Source organism: Parambassis ranga, chromosome 21 (genome assembly GCF_900634625.1).
Source record: "Parambassis ranga chromosome 21, fParRan2.1, whole genome shotgun sequence".
NCBI classification, from domain to species: Eukaryota; Metazoa; Chordata; class Actinopteri; family Ambassidae; genus Parambassis; species Parambassis ranga.
The window spans coordinates 4,394,202-4,416,039 of record NC_041041.1 but is presented as its reverse complement, the minus strand read 5'-3'; the positions used below and the strand labels follow the sequence as shown (position 1 = coordinate 4,416,039).

The 21,838-nt window shown below is 42.4% G+C and overlaps 2 protein-coding genes across 4 annotated transcripts in view; one reads left to right on the top strand and one right to left on the bottom strand.

Annotated features, from left to right (window-relative positions):
* Positions 1–7,354, bottom strand: part of pdia5 (protein disulfide isomerase family A, member 5) — a 42,805-nt gene extending 35,451 nt beyond the window's left edge. Inside the window, exon 1 of the mRNA XM_028394300.1 lies at positions 7,252–7,354. Coding sequence (XP_028250101.1) covers positions 7,252–7,317 — 66 coding nt within the window. The 5' untranslated portion in view covers positions 7,318–7,354. The remainder of the gene's footprint in view (positions 1–7,251) is intronic.
* Positions 7,355–8,087: 733 nt separating this feature from the next.
* sema5ba (sema domain, seven thrombospondin repeats (type 1 and type 1-like), transmembrane domain (TM) and short cytoplasmic domain, (semaphorin) 5Ba) overlaps positions 8,088–21,838 on the top strand; it is a 149,219-nt gene continuing 135,468 nt past the window's right edge. For all 3 annotated transcript variants that reach the window (XM_028393413.1, XM_028393414.1, XM_028393412.1), the window contains exon 1: positions 8,088–8,467. The gene's annotated coding sequence lies outside the window, so the exon portion shown is untranslated. The remainder of the gene's footprint in view (positions 8,468–21,838) is intronic.

Sequence of the window (21,838 nt, the reverse complement as noted above, 5' to 3'; positions counted from 1 at the left end):
CTAACAACCATGTCCTTATAAATGCCAGCGATGATAAAATCGGATAACAGTTTTATCCGCTCACATGCAGTTTCATCACAGATTCTCTGACATTTATAAGGACATGAGGATGTGAGCTCAGGACAGCATTAATCAGTGTTGACTGAAACCACCGAAGGGCTTAGCTAGCCTAGAGCTAAGGGAGACACAAACATGGCTCGGACAAGCTTCTCTTCCATTTACTTGGTTACTAGGCAACAGCATCACTTCTTTACAAATAAGTGATAAGGGGATAAACATCGGCCACCATGGTGAGCAATCCTGCCTTCACTACCAACACATCTGACATACATATATCATATACAGGGGTCATATTACAGGCCTGGAAACTTCATATTGCATTTTCCTGGTATTGATGGGCTGTTACTGGGGCGATGAGGGAAAAAAAAGACACTCAAGCCTAATTGATGAAAATGTATTCAAAACCTCATATTCAATGCTGTTTGAATGATGCAGGACTCAGGCCTTAGTTTACACCATGTTCCACTTAAAACTCTTGTAATTTATAAAACCTGAGTAGGCGAGAGAGGAGTGGAGATGACTCAGTGTCAATGACAGAAAGATGCATATGTATGACTTTATGAGTTTTTCCTTTGAGATCATAATGGAGGCTTACATCTCTGGATTCTGTTTGCATCAGCGGCCCTGCTGACTTTGTCGGTACACTCTGGGATAATGGGCGAAATGCACACAGAATTATATATGACCGTGAAGGACTGATGATCTATTTTTTTTCCTTGAATTTCTGATAACTGACCCTCATTACCATCACTAAGTGGAAAACCCATGGATAAACCATAACACAAGATTTCTACCCTTCTATTGATCAGTCTTTGATTAATGAATCATCTCCACTGTATTGTCAAAACACAGACAAAAGCACACACAATTTCCCACAGCAAAGTCATTCAACTTTCTGATAAATAAAAACATAAGAGACACAGTTTGAGTCCATTACTTGATTAATTGCTGAATATCTTTGTTCCCTGGGCTTTTTTGGCTGGTTTGTTTACAGGCTTTTGGTGTAATCACAGCATGTCCCCAGTAGCATGTGAGAAATGCCAACATGTCTAAATGAATAGAAGAGAGAGTTCCAGTGATATGAATCATGCTGATGGGATATTGTAATGTAATGTAGCTGTAGCACAATTAGTACATCTTATATATTTCACCTCATTATTATACATCATGTTAATTTTATTTCTTTAACTGTGACGCACAAAGTATGCTTTCTTGACCCAGATGATAATGGTAAAATATTCTCACAGGCTTAGTGCTGCTGAAGCAACACAAGAGTAGAGGAAGGAGAGAAGGATGTGCAGCCAAAAAAACATCTATTCTTTTTTTATATATTAAATATTTGCATTTTCAGTCTACAAATAGAGCTCTGGACCTGAAGGTGAAAACTATCAGTAGTCAGTCCCTCCAGGATTTCGCGTTTTCTCAAAATTTGTGAGGAGTTTTGCATTATTTTTTTCTTCAAACTCTCCACTGCTTTGTAGTGTTTCTGTCCTTGGCTCCTCCGTGGCTCTCAGGCAAGTAAAACATCACCACAACTTGCCCAAAGGACAAGTAGCCTCAAGCCCTGTCTAGGTAGCTATAGCACGTGTCAAAGCAACACCCAACCCAACAGAACATCATCCAATGCATCACCCTTATCTTCTTCCTACATTCTGCTGCTATACAAATGCCCTGCTGCCCACGTTTCATTGAAGAAAATGTGATTCATTAAAGCTGATTCGTGGTACTGCATTGGTGTCTTTGGGTGGATTGATGGGTAAGCAGAGTGAAGGATGATGGGAACCAATCCAGGGGCTATGGAGGACAATTCTGGCACACTTTACAACAAAGAAAAGTGAAGTATCAGTATTGTTTACTAGCATCTGCTCCTGTGAATACTGTTCAAATTTACTTTAGGTAAAGTTTGGTTTTGGAAAGACCTTGACAACAACTTCGTAGCCTGGTCTCAGCAGGACGGAAGAGCAATGGAGAGAAACAGCTCCAATGGCGACCAATCACTGAGGCATGTACCACAACGGAGCTTCAAAAACCCTTCTTTACTCTGCCCACACTGTGAGAAGCATTATAATGGTGCTGTAGTCCTACCTTCCCAACACCGTCTTTCCCCATTATCACTTCTCTCCTGAACACATGCTGCTGGTGGACAGCCTCATTGCTACCAATCAGATCAATGGAGATGAGATGCATGTAGAGCAGCATGATAAAACACACACAAACTTACACAGGGTTCATCAAGAATGCTGAATGAGGAAGAGGAGTAATAAGCTGAGGGATAAAATAGCTTAGCTGTGAATTACTGCCTAATTTTATTCTTCCAGGTATCAATTTAACTTTTTTTCTTGACTTAATTTGAATCAAGTTGCTACATGAAACTAGGGATGCACCCATCTGCATTTTTTACACTTCTGCTCCGATTTGCATTAATATTATTATTATCTGCAATTATACTGCAATTCCTCAATTAACCACCTGAGCGTGGCTCCAAAAGCGAGCCAATCTCATCATTAAAATACGAAACTTTACAGCAAAAATAAACACCCACCTCTATACATCATTTTCCGGTTGCAAGATGCACAGTTAAGGTGTGACTGCTTTGTGTGATAGGTGGGTGCCATATCAGATCGCAACACACCTCTGCATCACTCACGCTCCACTGCTTTGCCAATATTTGGATTACATGGCAGTTTAGCAGACTCATGCACTGTTAAAACAGTTACAGTCGGTTGTCTGCTTCACCAGGCTTAAAACTGCTTTTCAGAAAACCTATAAGCAAAGAGGGCTCATCCATCTTTAGAGTCTATGATATTTCTGTGCTGAATAAATATGAACTCCTGCTCAGTCAAATAATAGAAACTCTGCTAGTGTTCCAGCTGCATCTCTTTGCCAACAGTCTCAATAAAACAGCAAATGTCAATTGACAAGTGTGACCTCTAAACAAAAATCCACATTCAAAACAGTAATCCACCTGAAAATCTTCATTACAACAACTGCACACATGATTCTCCCGGATAAATGGCTTTTTATGACCATGAGTCAGTGCAGGACAAACTCAAACTCTGAAAATCCATTAGTGTGCAATACATCAACCCACCTTATCTGCCATAAAGGTATGTCCCATCACACTCTTTTAAAAAAATGTGCCGCTTACTAAGCAGCAGGTGCTCAGCCCCTGCCTACGAGCCCACACCCTCCATCTGCTGTGACAAATCTGCTTAATAAATGGCATCCAGTTCTCAGGACGGTACTGAATCAGCACAAATCACACCAGTGTTTGTCAAGCATTTGCCTTGAGTTTCCTCTGACTAATGAGCCATCAGGTGTATGTGTGTGTGTGTGAACTGACTGATTGTAATGGAAGCTTTGCAACATCCCATAACACACACAGAGCGCTGATTTAGAGGCTTCAAAGCTCTGAGATGCACAGAGGAGTAATCAATTAACAGCTTTTGCAGCGATCACATTTCAGTTATCAGTGATGGAAGAGGTTTGGCCTGCTAGCTCACCACCAAGGTGCAGTTCTGGGACAAATCTTGTTATTAAAACAGAACACAGGAGTATATTAGTAAGGTTGTGCCTAGGGCTGAGAAAAACTGAACTGAAATCGAACTTGAGATTTATAACTTTGCAATTAGCAAATTGCAAAGGCTCTGATTATAACGTATACTGCTGGTGGCCCAGAAAACTCTCCTGTGCCTGCAGCGGAAGGAACATCCTCCCTGTCTTTCACTAAACTAACTAACCGTCCACAAAAGTCATTATCAAGCATTTTCAAAACACAGCTAGGTCGCAGATTGCTGAACTTTTTTGTGGAGGTTATAACACTTTATACACAGCACATATTTCACAGAGGAGAGGAGAGAAAGGAGAGGACGACAGCATGTGCCACCATCCACATGTGCAGGGGGAGGAGAGCAGCAGGCAGCAGAAAACAGCGATCATGATCATGTAAAGATCATAAAATAAATAAAATGAAATAAAAATGGAAAGTGCAAGACCTCTCATCAAACAGCGGAATTCAAAACTCTCAAAAGTTACAAGGATCAAGGATGGGATCATTTTTGTAATAAGATATAAATGCATCAATTTATTCTTCATGTTTATTTGACACGGGCGCAGCTTAATGTCAAGCGTTTGAAGGCAAATTAAAACATAATCACATCATGTACTACATATCCTTCACCCCTTGCTGTGTCACTGTCATTTAATCTGCTTATTCTTCAGATGTTTACTGGTGCGATTTAGTTTTTCAAACATTAAAAGACTCTTTCTAAGTTAGAAGTTTAATTCTGAATTATTCTTGGAGATTTAAAGACGCCCGGACTGTAACGACTCTCTGTGTTTCTGTGAGCAATTTGATGCTAATCCTTAGTGTTCAGATTGACCTAATTTAGCTAAATGAATGTATTATCATGAGCTCACACACACACGTTATGTCACTCTGCATCTGTGACTGTGAATGGTTCAAAGATATGACGCTCAGTGTGGTGGCTCCGCACATGTTGCCATCTTGGCAGGCCCTGACTGCTTACCTCCCAAAAACAGGCAGGAAGATGGATTATGAATGGAGCCGAGCTAGAGAGGCGACAGCTACTGACATTTGATGGTACCCAATCAAACTGCTGATCCCTTCTTGAGTAATTTAAAACTTTAATATAACATAAAAACAATGTCTGCTGTGAATAAGGGAATTTGAACATGAGGGATTGACTCAGGTTTCTTTTTGTTGGGCTATAGGCAATTATACCTTTGAATCCCATGAGGTGTTATTTTTAATTAGGCTCTACTACTTAAGTCTAAACTAATAATTGCATATTACTAATTAATTATGCATCATACAAAAACAACATGAATGGACCTTCCTTTCTTTGTTGAATATTTAACAATTCGATGGACCGATGTCTATCAAAACATTGATGTCCGACAATACCAATGACTCATGAGAATAAGTTGCAGCCATTAAAGATAAAAACGCATCAATCTATGTGCCAATTTAATATACAAATTAAAAAAATCTGTCTAACTCTACCCCAAACCAAACTGTGTTCTACAGATAACAGTGGACACAGATTGTATAAATACCTGCCACCACCTGCAAATGCCAGAAATAGAAGCTGTTTTTTTTGGGAAAAACACATCAATAAAGGCCCCATGGCTGCTGTTGCAAACCCTGTTTATTTTGTAAATCTGCAAACAAAATGTCACTGAGAGCAGGTAGGGTCATATATTGATTATTTTTGTCCTGAAAAAATATGTATCATCGAGAGAGAGAGAGAGAGAGAGAGAGAGAGAACATTTTGAGTTAACCAGCCACAGGCAAGTGAAGCAAACAGCAGTAATGTCTGAGTCTGTGTGTGTGTGTCTGTGTAGAGGGAGTTTGGATTAAATTGCTTTGACAGGCAGGCCTCTACCACCCAGACAGCTGCCCTCTAACAAAGTGCTGCAGTGGTTTATCACCTCCCATGCACAAACCTACCGCAACCTAGAAACACCCACACACATAGGACAAACATACAAACAACTGATGGTTAGAATACTTAAGAATAATGATAAAAAATAAATATTTAACTGTCACTCTAAAAGAGTTACAATTCTTTCACTCGGACCTTGTTGTGAAAGCAAACACTGTAAAATTACAGCTGACAGTGAGAACTTTAACCTCATCATAAACATTATTTACTTTTCGCCACCACGGCGCTTTGATGCTGGGCCGAGATATCACATAGTGTCACACTGTCCAAACGCACACGCCCGGGCGCCACCCTTGTTTGTAAAGGCTGCAGGAAGCGGAGCCGGAAAAGGTCTGCATCAGTATTAAAGAGTGGCCCAAAGTGGCATGAATGTCACTCTGCATAACAGAGATGGGACTCTATGATGATAGTTTAAGGTGTTTAAGGTGAATATTTCAGCTCCTTACACCAGATCATGCATTTGTTTACATGTTTTCAGCTTCTTTCCTACATTATGCTCCTTTGTTATCGTGAACAAGAGCTCCAACAACAAACTTCTATGTGAGAAAAACACTTTTTACACATTGTAAACACAGAGGTGGCAACAAACAAAAACAGCCCATGCTAACATTCATGACAGAACGGAGCCCCATCAGCTGCAGCAGCTCAGTTTCTAGATGGTCTCCACTGACTGTAACTGTTTGTCAGGCTAGCTCGGCTGCAGCCTCATCCATAACATCATCTGTTATATCTATTATAGATACAGCTGATTATAGGGATGCACTGATTCAATGTTAACCACCACTATCAGCTCTAATATTGACTATACAGCTAAGGACAGAATGACATTGGGGCTTATCCAGATTTGAGGAGGTATTTTGCAATTTACCTGTTCACACACACGCTAGTTAATTCCAACATACAGCCCAGAGTTTTAAATCAGGTGTGTGTGCATGCTCTGCTGGTTCAGAACTTCTTTAGAATATTGGCAATGTAATATGCAAAAGTAATTGTGTATTTTAGATGTTTTGTACAGCAAGACTCCTGACAAGAACTGTTCACCATTTTGACATTTTATATTGCAAAATAAAACTAAATATGAGACACTGTTTCCAGGCAGTGAATGTTAGTTTATGCTGTTTAAATACAGCAGGTCTGTCACAGGTCACAGGACACAGGACAGGCCTACTGTACTGCTTCCAAAGGGCACTTTAACAGACATTACAGTAACAAGCTGGGGAATTAACAACAGTCTTGTCACTCAAGTTTTGGACTTTCAGTTCCCCTTCATAAATGCAGATGAGTTCCTGTGTGAAATGAGCAGCAGTGAAAGCAGGATTTGATATCAAATCTGGTCCTCCTGACTTTACCGGTTGGAGCCCAGACACAGGGGAGGCACCCCCCCTGTACACAGGCGACCGGTGACCAGAACCCGTGCCCGAACTCCGTGCAGGCAGTTACACAAACACGCCCTGTGCTACTACCTGCGCCACACAAACCGCAGTCCTTCTAAATTAGTCTAGTTAAGTCTGAACACCAAGTTCAGTCAAGGGCTGTCAACTTCCCTCCTGCACCTTCCAGCACGGACAGACAGGCTAGGAGAAGAAGCGGCAAGCAGCGACTCACATTCCTATTTCTTATCTTTCATTCATTAAGGGACACAAACAGTGACCCCCGCGCACCGGAACGTCACAGCGGGCCGTTACACTTCACACAAATCACGGAAGGTCTTCATTTGACTCACCAGTAACACCAACATGAACATTTTCGCCTCTCTCATCCGACTCCCGTAGCGGTTCCAAGAGGCCATGATGCCGTTGCCACGTCTGGATACGCAGGCGCAGTCGGTTTTCCACGGATCCTCAGGCACGGCGCAAAGCTCCATGGGAAATGTAGTTCTACTGAAAAAGTCAGCAAAAGGAGGAGGAGGCACCTGCCACCTTCAACAGGTCAGAGCCTTTCTTCCTTCCATGTTATCAGGGCAGCAGCGAGTGTAGACACTTCGGTCTACATGCGTTTGTTTTTATCAGCGTAACGCAGCCACACTGTAAAAGACAATTAAATTACACAGGAGGGTGATTAGTGAATTGGCTTGTGATTGAATGGCTCTTAATTAGCCCAGCTCTTTATCAATTCGACTTCAGTTCCACTTGGAAATTTGGCTCCTCAGCATCTGATGTGGGTTATTTTAAAATAAAGGATTTTCTGAATGGGGCTTGGTCAGGTCTGGACTTCCTGCTCACCTGTTAGGCACTAGTCTATGCTTAGAATAGAATAGAAGGCAGAGACGTTCATTTTAAAACCACATTTAAATAAATAAATCCCTGAATGGGCTCTTTCTCTTTATTTCCTCATCCTCATCTCCAGAGTATAAACATTGTGTTCCCTCCCTGAGCTTCACTGTTTATTTTCTACAAAACAGCAAAGCAGGAAAACACCCAGGTGCCCAGTGGACTTCTATTGCCAGGTTACCCCCAGCAGGCTCTCTTCTGTGGCGTCCCATACAGCAACAGCGCACGGCCAAGACTTTCCCAGAAGCCCTCCTGACTCTCTGTGATTCACTCCGGCAGCCGATCCGCTTGCTCTGGAAGGACGCGCGGTTGCGACACTCTTCCTCCTCTCCGGGGTGTCCGTGCGCGCTTACTCCTTATTGCGCTTGCAAATCGGCCCCACATCTTTTACTTCCCCTCTCACTCCTCTCCTCCTCCTCCTCATCCTCCTCCCCTCCCTCCCTCCCCTCTCCCCCTCAGCCCGGTGGTATCGTCCGGCGGTGAGGGAGAGAGAGAGCGCAGTTGTCGGCTGCAGGTCGCTCTGAGAGGAACGCGCACAGCGGCTGAGGAAACAACACTAGAGCCCGAACACATTCTGCTGCTTCCACTGCTTAAAGTGCGACCCTGGTTCTGTGCTTATCTCTCTGCCAGGCATTTTCTTCAACTTGGGAAATACTAACATCTGCCAAGGTAAAAGAAAAATGACTTTTCTTCTTATTTCTTATGGGAAACACCTTAAACGACTCATACAAAGCACTTTTGGGTGTGTTTACGGCGCGTATCCTGCTTCAGATTTGGCGTTTCAGGCGACATGGATACTTTAATTGAGGTGTTTGTTTGTTTGTTTTTTATACTGGAGGCCGCTTAAGTAACCTGTTAAGATAAAATAAATTAAAACACCCTCCATCCCTGCTGGATTGGCCACTCGAAGGCTGTATTCAGCCTTGTTGTGGGGTCCGTTCCTCTCTGGACCATGTTTTTCCCCCCTATCAGAGCACGGTTTGAGCAATTGTGTTATTCTGCCTTAATATCAAACACTTCTCAGCTCCTCTGCCCACTTTACCCGCTCCAGGCGAGGTGGTTATAGTCTGCTCATTTTATCGTCTTTTCAGAGCAGCTCCTTTATGTCTCGCCAGTTTTACTTTCCACTCACGTTTCATCCCAGGATCAGAGGCGCATTTGTGGGCTACAGGAGCTGCCTGTTCTTGCCACATTAGCACCGTCTCAAACTTACTTTTTGTGCTCCACGCTGCCCTGCGGCCCCACATGCTGGTGAGATGTGAAGTCTAAAAATATCCATCAGGGGAAAGTTCCTTGTGCAGAGCGCATTGTGCGCGTTAATTGCTTGTTTGTTTTCTCCAAATTGGAATTAAGCGTTCCAGTGTCATTTTAAATTCGTCTTCATCTTGTCCTGTTTTGATCCTCTCCTTGTGAATGTTGTTGTCGGGTTTGAGACAGCCAATTATGACCTCACTGCTCATCACTTCCTATTATCAGATTAACAGCTTTTACGCACGGAATGTGCAGCTTTGCGCACAACATTGCGAGCTCTCCACATTCTCTTATTCTCCCCAAATCTCAGCAAACGTTTGTGCCAATAATTCAATATAAAAACACTGAAATTCAGCTCTATAAGTCATCATTTCATGAGAGGTTCACTTGAAGAGATTTTTACCCCATGCTCTGAATGTGTTTTAGTTTGAACTCCGAGGAGAGCACAAAGCTTCCTCTGGCTGCCGAACAAAGAAATAAATAGGACTATTCCCTCTTGCGTGTGTTTAAGTTTATTGTGCTGGATTTGTTATAGTGGAGTGGAGGACTGTGCTGTAGTGGGGCGACAGAGGGCAGTGTTGAGCAGCACTGTGCAGCTGTGATAACACCTTTCCAGGTGAAGTTTGCTGCATCATGTGAGCGCAGAGCTGCAGACGAAGCTGGAGCCCAAACTGTGCAGCTCTCATCCAAGTTTGAAGAAATGAACAGAAACAGAAAGACATTACTCTGATGGGATTACTGCTTGTGTGATATTTTGTTTTCTTTTCGTGAGTTAATGTCAAGCACTTTTGAAGAAGCGTTCAGAGACATTCAGGTTTTCCAGGCTTAAAATATCACACTCACTCCACTGAATTGAACAACCTGTTCACTTGAAAGCTATTTTCCAGCAGCTCTCACCGCGTTTTTTTTTATCTGCTGCATTTTTTTGAACCCTGTGTTGTTCACTATATCTTCAACATCATCAAATTATGTTTTATTCATTAACACTCAAATGGCTCTGTAAGTTGCTGGTGTGAGTTTTGGTGTGTGATGATTCAATAAGTTTGTGTTGCTGTTTTGTAATCACCATGCTCCTCTTAAAAAGACTTTGGAACTGTTTGATATCTATAATTATAGATTATTAGCGTTTTATTTAAGCATCAGAAGAGGGAGAGTGACAAATTCTCACGGCCGTGTCTCATATCCGAACAACCGAACTCCTCCCTTCTGGAATTTCACGCAGCAGTAGGCATAACTTTTGTTTTTATTTTGCTCACATTTTGATTGATATTCATATATTCTCACAGGTTTTGTCAGGCCCACATGCTTGTCTGATGGATGATTAACGCTTTTGTTATTTGGAGAGCTGTTTTAGTATCCTGGGTCAGTCCTTTCAAATGGAAAACAGGTTTTCATCTTTGATGAACTTATGAGGGCTCTTGACAGGTCCTGGTTGGGGGTAGAGGGTGAGGGGGGGGGGGCGGTGGTAGAGCTGAATCTGGAACAAAACACAAACCTTCAGACCACCTCTCCTCCACATCCTCACAGCAGTTTGTTTTTTAATGCCTGTATCTTAGTGTCATCTGATGTCGACATGAATAATTCACTTCCATTAACAAATATGATCGGTGTGGAATAGATGAGCCTCTTCATCAAACTTTTAATGCTGCATATTTAAACGGTGCTATGTGAATTATTTCTGTTGTCGGGGCATCACTTGAGAGGGGGACAAACGGGATATGAAAGTTTAATGTGTGGAGAACCGGATCTGTCCTCTCCTCTCCGTGTCTGATATTGCTCGGTATATGGTCTGACCTCCACCAGTGTGTGAGTCTCGCTGCGCCTGTCCACAGAGATAACAGATAAGAAGCATGATTCAGTCTGGTGTTGCTCTCTTCATGCTGCTACCTTTCAGTGAATCTCCACTTCTGTTAAAGTAGAAACGAAGGAAAAAAATATTGCCGTCTTATCGTGCTGTTGACAGACTGTTTTGTCTTTTTATAGTGTAGCTTTTTCTCCAAAAAAAGCAGAGAGCGGAAACTGTCGGCGTTTGCAGCATGATAAGTCTGCTGTCAGTCTGTCAGTCAGCAAGTTTGACTTTTCATGCATGTCGAAGAAGAAGCACTTCAGGACTGAGTCTGTTGCCACTCATATGAGCCAAACCTCATTGTTCACACCTCATGCTTTTGTTTTGAAAAAAGGGACAACATCATCAAATGTACGAGTGAAGCACCTTGTACAGCCATATACTTCTTCATGGTTAAATCCTGCCATTCGTGTGGATAAAGTGTCGGTTTATTGGAAGCAGTGGCACTATGGTATACGTACCATAGGAGACCTATACCTATATATTTTTTTTTTAGACTGCATAAAATTTCGAATTGATGACTCTTCAGAGAATGATATAATGGACTTTATGCCGCTGAAGCAGTGCACAGCTTCACAATTCTACAAACTAACACATTTTTCTTTAAGTGGGGAATCCACTAATGTGAAGTCAGAGGGACCAAGGAATGAATGTAACACAGGAGAAATGGCTGGAAATGTTGGCAGGTTGTGGGATGTATGTTAATGAGGCGTGAGGGAAGTTCACGCAGTACAAGATCATACAGAGATATTATCATACCCCTGTAAGATTGTATAGAGTGAACCTGTTGAATGATCATATGTGTTGGAAGTGCAAAACAGAAATGGGAACTTTCTTACATTGTGTATGGGAGTGTACATTGGTGGCTCAAGTCTGGGTTAAAGTGGCGGACTTCCCTGAGTGGGTGGTCTGGTTTAAAAAATCCCCCTTACTCCTGTTACGTGTCTGCTATAGGGGACAGATCTCAACTATCAACAGTATCAAAAAGAATATTTTCTGTTATTATGGTGGGCCTTACAGCTTCAAGAGTAATTCGAAGACACTGGAAAACAGCAGTCTCTCCCAGTTTGAAGGACTGGGTGGATGCAATGGTGGAGACAGCATCCTATGAGTCTATGCTTTGTAGACTAAAGGACAACATGGAGGAAAGGATGTGTCCTTGGGAACATTTTTGGAAATCCACAAAAACTGATAAAAACTAAAAGCAGCGCTCTCAGCACTTTACTTCATGGACTGGATTTCCAGGATATGGATTTTTTTTGCTTTGATTGTTTACTGTTTATTTTTATTGTTATATGGCATGTCAGAGATAGTCTACACCACAAACAAAACCTAATTGTTGTCCCTATGTCCATTTGTATAGATTTCTTAAAACTTAATAACATCTATAAAGGATGCTCTAACTGAGCCACTGAACTTGGGTTTGCTCACTTGTCAGGTGAAGCATGTTAGACTTTTAAAGCCTTCTTCAGCTGGATTTACATGGTAATTATAGGTCACAGAGGAAAAACAAAGATGTCTATATGCAGGGAGAGAGAGAGAGAGAGAGAGAGAGAGAGAGGAGAAAGCACACTGCGTTTTTGTGAGACCTTTCAAGAGATGCTTGCTTGAAGTGGCTCTGTATATATGCAGAACACTGCAGCCACATCGGAGTGTCTGTTGCTCTCTGTTATGTAAATATAATGCTGGATTTGAAATCACAGCTTCAGGCGCTGTGACTGGAGGTGGCAGCCCCTCACCTCAATATTCAGTGTGGCCTTTACACGGAGAATACAATGCTGCGCTGCCTCGTCACCTGAGTGTGATTATGTTGTCCCCACAGTGCTGACATAAATGTTGCCATTTTTCCATTTAAACACACACTCTGAGTGCCTGATTGAGGTCTTGTGCCTGAGTGCACCTCGTTTTATTCAAAATGAAATCATTCCTCTGCTATTTGACAACCTGTGCAGAAATGTGGGCTTTTTTTGTATGTGTAGGCTGATGTGAACATTCTGTGGCCAATTTTACTGTCAGCAGCGTTGACAGAAACCACAACAGCACAACAGACCTTTGATTTTAGTTCAGTCTTTTGTTAATGACAGAGCAGGTTTTTTTGTGTGGGGGGGTGTTTACCAATGATAACCAGACAGTTTGAGCCGTCAGCAGCACAGACCTGAGGCCAGCAGCCTGGGTGGAAATGAATAATTCCACAATGTCTGTCTGGGTCCCCGCTGCCTTCCAAGATCTCATTGTTTCTGAATGCGGAGTGCACTTGGCGTGGCCTTCGCTCGCCGTGTGTGTGTGTGTGTGTGTCTGTCTGTAACCTGGCCTTTCTCCGCCTCGACACACAACCTCGCTGTCTGTGAAATCTGATCCAGCTGCAGCGTCTCTCTGCGCTCCGTCTGCAGTTCTGCTAATTAACGCTCGATGCGACCCAACAGTCTCAATTTGTCTCTGGAACATTATCATCGCTGTTTATCTTCCACTTTCCCATGTTGTTATTGTTGTAGCTTCAGGAAGAATGGAAATAAGATAAACAGAATAAGTGAGAGATTTATTTTTTTAGCTTTAAATTGCTTGTTTGATGAATTACTTATTGAGCAGTTTTAATTTATTAATTTCTTTTGTTGCATTTTGCCCATGTGAGGATTTGCTAACGGATTTTTTCTATATTGGGAATGAATTGCTAAAAATCTAGGTGCTCTGTTTTAATTGCGTGTGCATCATCATGAAGGACAGTTTTTAAACGTGCATTTCTTTACAACATCACTGATTTCTGCCTTTTCACACATTCCCATTGTTACCCCTTTGGGTATTAAATGAGGTGTGTAAGCATGCGCTCATACGTGCATGTGCGCATGCGTGCATGTCTGAGCAATTTTATTTTTCTCTTTGTGTCCGTGCGAAAGCGGACGTGAAGGCATGTGCCTTTTCTCTCCCATCCCTCCTCCGTTCAGGTCTGAGCAGAGGGGAGAATAAAAAGGGGGGAGCGAGAGGAGGAGAAAGTACTCCCACAGTTGATTTGGCCATTGTGGTGGTGGTGGTGGGGAGGGGGAGGAACACTATTCCCATTGATGCAGTGGATGCATGGCTAAAACCCCCAGAAGCTTTAGGAAGGGAGCTTATTCAAGGCTTGATGTGACCCAGAGGACCGGGTTGGAAGATGGGTGTTGAGCCCCATTGTGGGGACGGTGGGAACATTGTTCCCGTTCCGCTGCTCTAATGCCGCTGTGAACCGCTGGCTCTGTGAGCTGGAAGGGCTTCTCAGGTTGTCTGTTTTTGCTCTAAAGACATTGGAGAGGCCTTTTATGTGAGATGTCTCATGCATTTTCAAAGTCATTAAACAGATCTAAGGAACACTTTCCATAGGCTCTTATTAGGGAATCTATGGGCATTCCATTGCTAACTAAATATACAAACCATTTTTCACAAGCCACATATTTTCCAATCGCTGTGACACAGAAAAAATATTATCAGACTAGAAGCTAGTTAACACCTAAGTCTGCTGCCTTGTAAAAAGTGTTTAATCTTATGAATTTATGTGTTGGAAGTTTGAGCCCCGAAGGTTGCCGCTTGGTTGGAAGACAATCCATGATCGTTCCCTCTGAGGCTGTTTTTTTTAATGCCTCACCCAAACCACAAGTTAAACGATCTGATCGGGTAAAAACCAAACACCTCATGGCGTCAGTCCTAAAGCAAACTTCTGATGATGTGTAGCAAATCTGATCACATGTTCCTTTAGCATAACAATGTGTCTTATCTAGGCGACCAATCTTATGTGGTTGCAAAAAACGTTGTGTTTAGACCCCATGAACAATCAAATCCCTTGTTAAATGGTGTGAAATCGTAGCTTTGACCTTTGACCTATGACATAAACAGCACATTCTGTACTTATCTTTGATTTCACTAAGGGAAAAAACTGCAAAAAATAACAACCAGGGTTTATTTTACTCCATAAACAGGCTTATAGTGTTAATCACCTAAATGTTCTTAGCCACACATCTAAAAGCAAGCATTTTATTTTGAAAGATATCATGTAAGATAAATTGTTGTTACATTTATCAGGTGTTATTTGAAGTTGTGGTACTTTTTTTTTTACTGTAAACATGAAATTCAGGTGATAATAGTCATATAAAAATGACGCTTTTGGCTGTGAAGTGCTTACACAGCTTCATCAGACTCACCTCTGCTGTGATGCCTCAGCATTTCTCTGGCGGTATGTTCCTTAAAAAAAAAGACAGCCCATTGTGTGCTGCTTTTAGATACTCTCCTAATGGAATAAGGCTCATTTTTACCCCGGCGTCCGCTCTAAAATTGTTACATCTCTTCTAAATGGAGTCACACGGTTAGAGCTAAACTCTCAGTGGAGTAATAGGTTTGCAGTAAGCCCTCCAAACAAGGCTTGGATTAAGATGGCAACTCTTATGGTATTTGTGTAACTATGTATTTACACACTGACAGGAAATAGAGTGAGTTTCTAATATGTTTTATGATTTTTTTGTTCATTGACTGCCAGGCCTCAGTTTGGAGGCTGCTGGCTGCTGGAGCTCAGACTTCCTGATGTGTTTAGCTAAAGTTTTATTAGCATTGGTCTGTTTCCAGTATGGGACTTTGATTAACTGCATGTGATAGGTCGTCTAACTGGCTCATTAGTGAGCACTGCACATGCATCTATGCCTGTCAGCAATCTGCTTGTTTGTGCGAATGTCCATTTGTTTTCGTCCGTGCATTTGGTGAGCCTCTGCTTCCCTATTGTGTATTTTCAGTAATGGCTGTGAAATCAGCAGTTGGTTGGGCAGCTGGTCGTCACTGTCATCGTTCCCTGCAGCCCTCGTAGCATGTGTAATTGGACAACCACATGTCAGGCTGTGATTTGCAGTATGAGTCTAATGATTCAGTGTAGTTGTCCCCCAGCCAGATGATGGTTTGAAAAGTAACGAGAGTACAGAAATCTTTACTCCTGAGATGGGAGATTTAGTTTTTCATTTTTGAAAAAAACATGTGAAAGTTTTGCCGAAAGTTACCTGAATTCTTTTGCAGGTTTTTTTTGTGTGACAATGAACTGACTGGGAAGGACTCAAGCACGGCCTGAGGCACTGGCTGATGGTTTCACACTTTATGCTGTGCAAATAGTATATAGTACAATCTTAGGCAAAGTTATTTTAAACGCCAGGCAGAATCTGGATCAAGAAACACTAGGAAACGCCAGATTTACATGCTGGACTCATACGGTATCCAGCACGCTTTAATTGTGACATCATTTCACACCAGACGAGTTTCAGGAGTGTTTCTTAAGTGTATTGTGTCTGTGTGTACGTTAGAAGCTCCTGTGAGATTCACAAAATCACGTACTTCAGGCTGGGTTACAGACACCTCCATCAACATCCACCCCATTTTTATTTATTTATTTTTATTTTACAACAATAATCCCAGAGGGAAATTGTTTTTAAGGCTGCTGCCAAGCAGTGTCATACAATGACCAGCAAGGCACGCCACACCAGTGAGTGCACTGGAGGCAGTGCGGGTAAAGTGCCTTGACCAAGGACACACGACAATGACTTAGGGAGGAGTCTTTCGGTTATTGGACAACCCTGCTCTACCACTGAGCCACTGCTGCCCACAAATATGTTCCTATATTTCCTTTTAATACACAATAAACATGTGTGGGAGATGTATTATCTGTATTATCTGACTAAAAGTTCAATTCTATTATACTGGTCAATTATAGAGTAAAACAAGTTATACCCACATTATCAAGGACACTTTGAGCCATCCTGGATTGCTAGCTACCCCACAGTCCACCTCTTTGCCCAGGAGTTACGCAGGTACTGCTGCAGCCTCCATACTGAGCTTCACAGTCCCCCTTCAGGAAGCCTATAGATGACAGATGGTCAGTCATGGAAGGCTCATCCATCTTTACATACAGTGAACAAGTAGCTGCTGTAGCTACATATCAGTGGAAACATTAGCTGTGGTGTGGTAGAGCCCCTTTTTTCTCAAGAAGTCTGCAGTAATTTAGCAGAACTGGAGGTGCACCATCACTCTGACACTAGACCATGACTACATTCCTATTAAGATGCCACCCTACAGTGAACAGCTGAGCCTCTAAAATAACCTTTGACACTCTGGATAACACAACACTGACAAGCTGAGGATCCAGAGCCCCACGGTGCACTGACACACAGTTTTTGTAGTTTTTGACGGCTTCTTCATCACAGCGTTCACTTTCTGTTTCCTCTTCTGTGACTAGTTCAGCTCTCCCTGTTAGAAGAGCGCCTCTAAATGTTTTATGCTGTATGAATTATTACTGGCCTGACCTGACAACAGGAAGTGTGCTTGTTGAATAATTACACATCTCTGCGTTGAAAGTGTTTGCTACCTTATGTTGGCTTCCATGTTATTAATCCCAAAACAATCGCTGCCTCTGGAAAAAAATCAGCATATAGACTGCACAAGACTGAATGCACTGATAGGGGGAAGCAATAACAGAGAGCATGTGTTGTTCTGTGTGACAGCTATAGGCCTATTCAACAGTTCAGATGTCAAAACATCTCAATATTCTCTCAGAGGATCAGAGCAGGCCATTATTCATTGTCTGATTTTGTTTTTCTTATTCGACCTGGGTAACAATGAGCATCTTGCTGCACTGGAGCTTAAACCTGCCAGACGTTCAGGAGGAATGATGCTGTTGTGTCTTCTGACCTTTTTGTTCGGCTCCTGCCAGAAATATTTTGGTTTAAAGCCAAAACGACAGACAAGATTTGGATTCAGAGCTTGTAAGAGTATCCTTAATTGAGAGCTCATTAGACACTGAACCTATATAACAGCCCGTGTCCACACGGAGCACACAACAGTATTTTACTTGTGCGAGTGCAGCCGTGTGTTTGTTTGACTCGAGGATCGGCTGTACAAAGGTCACTCTGTGTGTTTTTTTTTTCTTGACAAGTCTGACAAGCAAGTCAACAAAGTGGCACAGAAAGTATGATGTGTCTCACTTCAGTCCCCTCGAGCTTCAAGTGTTCACAGTGTTTGCGTCCCCGCCACCTCCACGGCACCGCTGAGTTTTGGTTCCGCAGTCGGCTGTGGTTACTATGACGATAGAAGTGGTTCCCGGCGGGGGCAGTGGGGTCTATTTCAGACACTGAAAGAGAGGAGTGTGACAGTGATTAATGTCCTGGCAGAAACAGAGACCATCAGCTCTCAGAGCGCCATCGCCAACCCAACATCGCACCTCACTAGACTTTAATCACAATCATGTGAATTATTTATTATACAAAAAAAAAGTCAATTTTTTTTTCACTTGGTGTATGAAAGCCGGCCTAAATTGAAATGTTGGATTAAGCTAAGAAGGAAATGAGATTCACCTGTGTGTCAAATCAATCCTCTCAATCCCACTGATTAATGGCAAAACATTTGTCTCAGGGTCTCGTGCTCGTTCTGAAACATCAAACAGAGGAGAAGTGGCCTTTTTTTTATATCCAGGTGGTGTGTGAGGGAGAGGAGCTGTTGAAAGTCACGTGGGCACTCCGGTTACCGTGCAGCCTGTTAACAAGGAAGTGAAGTGATGAAAGACCAGGGGCCAAACGTCTGCATGACAGAGATAAGCAGCCAACCGTGTTCCCTCATCCTGCAACCACAAGAAAACACTGCGTCTGGATATTCAAGCAGCAGCAGCAGCAGAGTTTAGCATGCACTTTATAAACACAAACACTGCTTTAGTGGGATAGTCTGGACAAACCAGACACACACACACGACTGATTCCTGCTTCATATTGGATTCACTTTTGTACAAATGAAAAAAAAAAACCTCAAAGCTTTGTGACGGTTCCTCTTTCATGTCGCCCACCTGGATCTCAAGGTCCATTAGAGCTCCTTTTGAGAATCCTGGTCTCTGCACATCATTGCACTCTCCCTTCCTCTTCCCCCTTTTACGCCACCACTGTCTGCTGAAAGGAAGCTCTGTTGGGTCACTATGCTGCATAGTGTGTGTGTGTGCTCAAGGGAAGAAAAAAAAAACAACCCCTACATCTGTCCAGCACCTTCAAACACCGTGTGACCCGACTCTCTGCCCTCATGTCTCATATTGATAGAAATGTAAAGGAGCTGAGCGCCAGTGTATGATTTGGTAGAGACATGACGAATGAGCTCCACACACATACGCTCCTTTGTGTATTCATTCAACGACAGGAGGTAACATTACCTCGCCATTTTTTACACACCTGTCTGGCTGCTTCACCCGAACCTCTTTCATATACCTGTTTACAAAATGGAACACAGCAGGAAGGAAGAGCAGCGCTTTTTGTGGCTACGTGTAAATCAGCTGCTGGACGTTTGATGGCAAAGTGCACGTCTGCCCCCGCTCACAGCAGATTGCTCTTGCTAGTCTTGGCCAGAAGCCCCATTCATCACTCACAACAAGCAGCTTTAGTGAAGCCCTTTTTTTTTTCTTAAACTATGGCTGAGGTCCCAGTAGTGGTATTGAACGCACAGAGTCTCACTAAATGGCAAATATATGGTTAAACTGACAGCCGGACAGAGCGGGGAACCATTTGCATCTGCATCCATTAGTACTGTTTTGCATAATTGCATAATTTGTGATTCAGCTGTTTGTTTTGACATTTTTAATGATGTGTGTAAGAAATAATCTGTGAAAAAAATACAAGGCCACATATTCACCTCACTATTGAATGAATTCAGGAGTCATTATGTGACCCAGGTCTATAAGATGTAGTTACATTAGACCTGAAAGATCATAGTAACAACAAGCATCTGAATAACGCTCTTGCTATGGACACAGTTTTAACCCCTCTTGTAGGACATAAAATGTAAAATTAGGGCAAGAAGATCGTGGAGAAGCTTGTCGCAGAGTTAATCAAGTACTCCTGATGTCAAACTGTGACTGAAAGTGAAGCAAATATTTAACTTAATAAAGAACACACCAATTAAACTGCTATTTAAAGGCTTTCCTGTCTAGACGCAGCACTGCTGATGACAGCTGAGCCATTTTCAGTCATCATATGATCGATAGGTGCTTATTTTATTTATAAATCAACTTGAAATTGCCACTTTTCATCATTTCGAAGCTCCACACTGAAGTGTTGGTAGCTGACTGCAAACATTTTAACATGTAACCCAAACCTGAAGCACACAGAAACAAGGAACACAACCTTATGTGTGCAGAACTGAGGAACCTCCTTATATCCTCCAGTTCCTCTTGCATTCTACGTGCACTCTTTTATAGCCCACAGCATTGGCCAAACGACCATTTATGTTGTTTCCAGAGTCACCAGCCTAATGAGGGCATAATGTAAATTGTTATTACACAACCTGACATCAAATAAACAAGCAAAGAACACTGTGCAGTGGATTGGTCATGATCTTACACCAGGGGTGCCCACAGTTTTCGGCTCGCGAGCTACTTTTTGCAATGACCAAGTCAAAATGATCTACCTACTCTAATCCACGTATATACACGTGTGTATATAATTGATTTCCATTTTAGGATATATGAACAATAGCTTTATATAAACAGGTTATAATAAACAACACAGAAATCATAAAATTACTCATCTTTATAAAATTCAAAATAACAATGTGTAGTTAAATTACATTTTTCAGCTAACAAGTTAGCTAACTAACGAGCCAGAGCACCGGCACCATGATTGAAGAACATTATAAAAACACAGCGCGCAGCATCCAGTCTGAACGGGCATCAGGTTCCTCTGTTTCTCCGGTTTGTTGACACGGCCTAAGAACTTGCCCCAAAGGTCTTGTATTGACGGTGAGAGCTCTCACTCCTTCGACCATTCGCGCTACTACATACACACACAAACACGCAACGACGTGGCGATCAGAAGAGAGTGAGACATCTGTGTTATAAAGAATCTTTGAGGCACCATGAGGATAGATGAAACTAACATGAATATTATTTTTAAATGACACGCGATCGACCCGCACCCCCTCGACGTAGTGGGCACCCCTGTCTCACACAGTAATTTAGAAGCACATTCATAGAAAGTCACAAACATAAAACAATTAAAATACATGTGCATCAATAACAGCTGTACGTCCTGCATGGTTTCCACTCAGCCTTCCTCAGTCTAATGTGTCCTTGTAGTCTCTTGAACTGTAACTGATTCAGTGTCCAGAGATTTGACCTTGTTTCTTTACCTCTTCATCAAATCCAATTTACATCGTACCCACCCGGCTTTATTTACTTGATTACACTATGGTGCTTTGTTCTGTTCACAAAGCCAGCCCGGTGCTGGATGAATGGCGGGGGCCGTGAAGGTAGATAGATGAATACTTATGTCACGTCAATGCAACAGCACTGGCAATTACCTCAGGGTCATACAGGCCTGTGTGTGTTATTCAGACACATGCTGCTGTCTCATTTTCTGCTGGGCTCCGCTTTCTCTTCTCATTTCGGCTCCGGTAAATTATGAAGCCCTCAGGGGGGGTGGGGAACGACGAGAAGACAATGGGGGAGAAATTACAGTCACGCCACACTTTTAAACACCGTTCAATAACTTTTAGGGAGCAGGCGAACATTTGAAGACTTTTGTCCTTGTTTTAATTGCTTAAGAGCGGTGACAGCAGAAGGTCTGCAGAGCTTAAACAGATGTGACAGGGTTGGTTCACACACATCACCAAAAAAAACAACGAATGGTCAGTCAAGAATATCTCTCGTCTCATTGCTCTGAAACATTTGTTGTAACCACAGAGGAAAGCGGCAGCAGCTTCCTCCACCCTAAAACAGATTCGGTTTATCCAGAGAAAACCACATTTCAGTAAATTGACCCTTTTGTGGCAGCTTTGTGCGGAGATGTGTCAGGACCAGCACAACCCTATAAAATACTCATATCATATCATAAAATGCGACACTGACTTTTGTCCGAACAGATGGATTGATGAGCTGCTGTGATCCTGAATGTCCAATTTAAAACCCCGTTTGCGGTGTT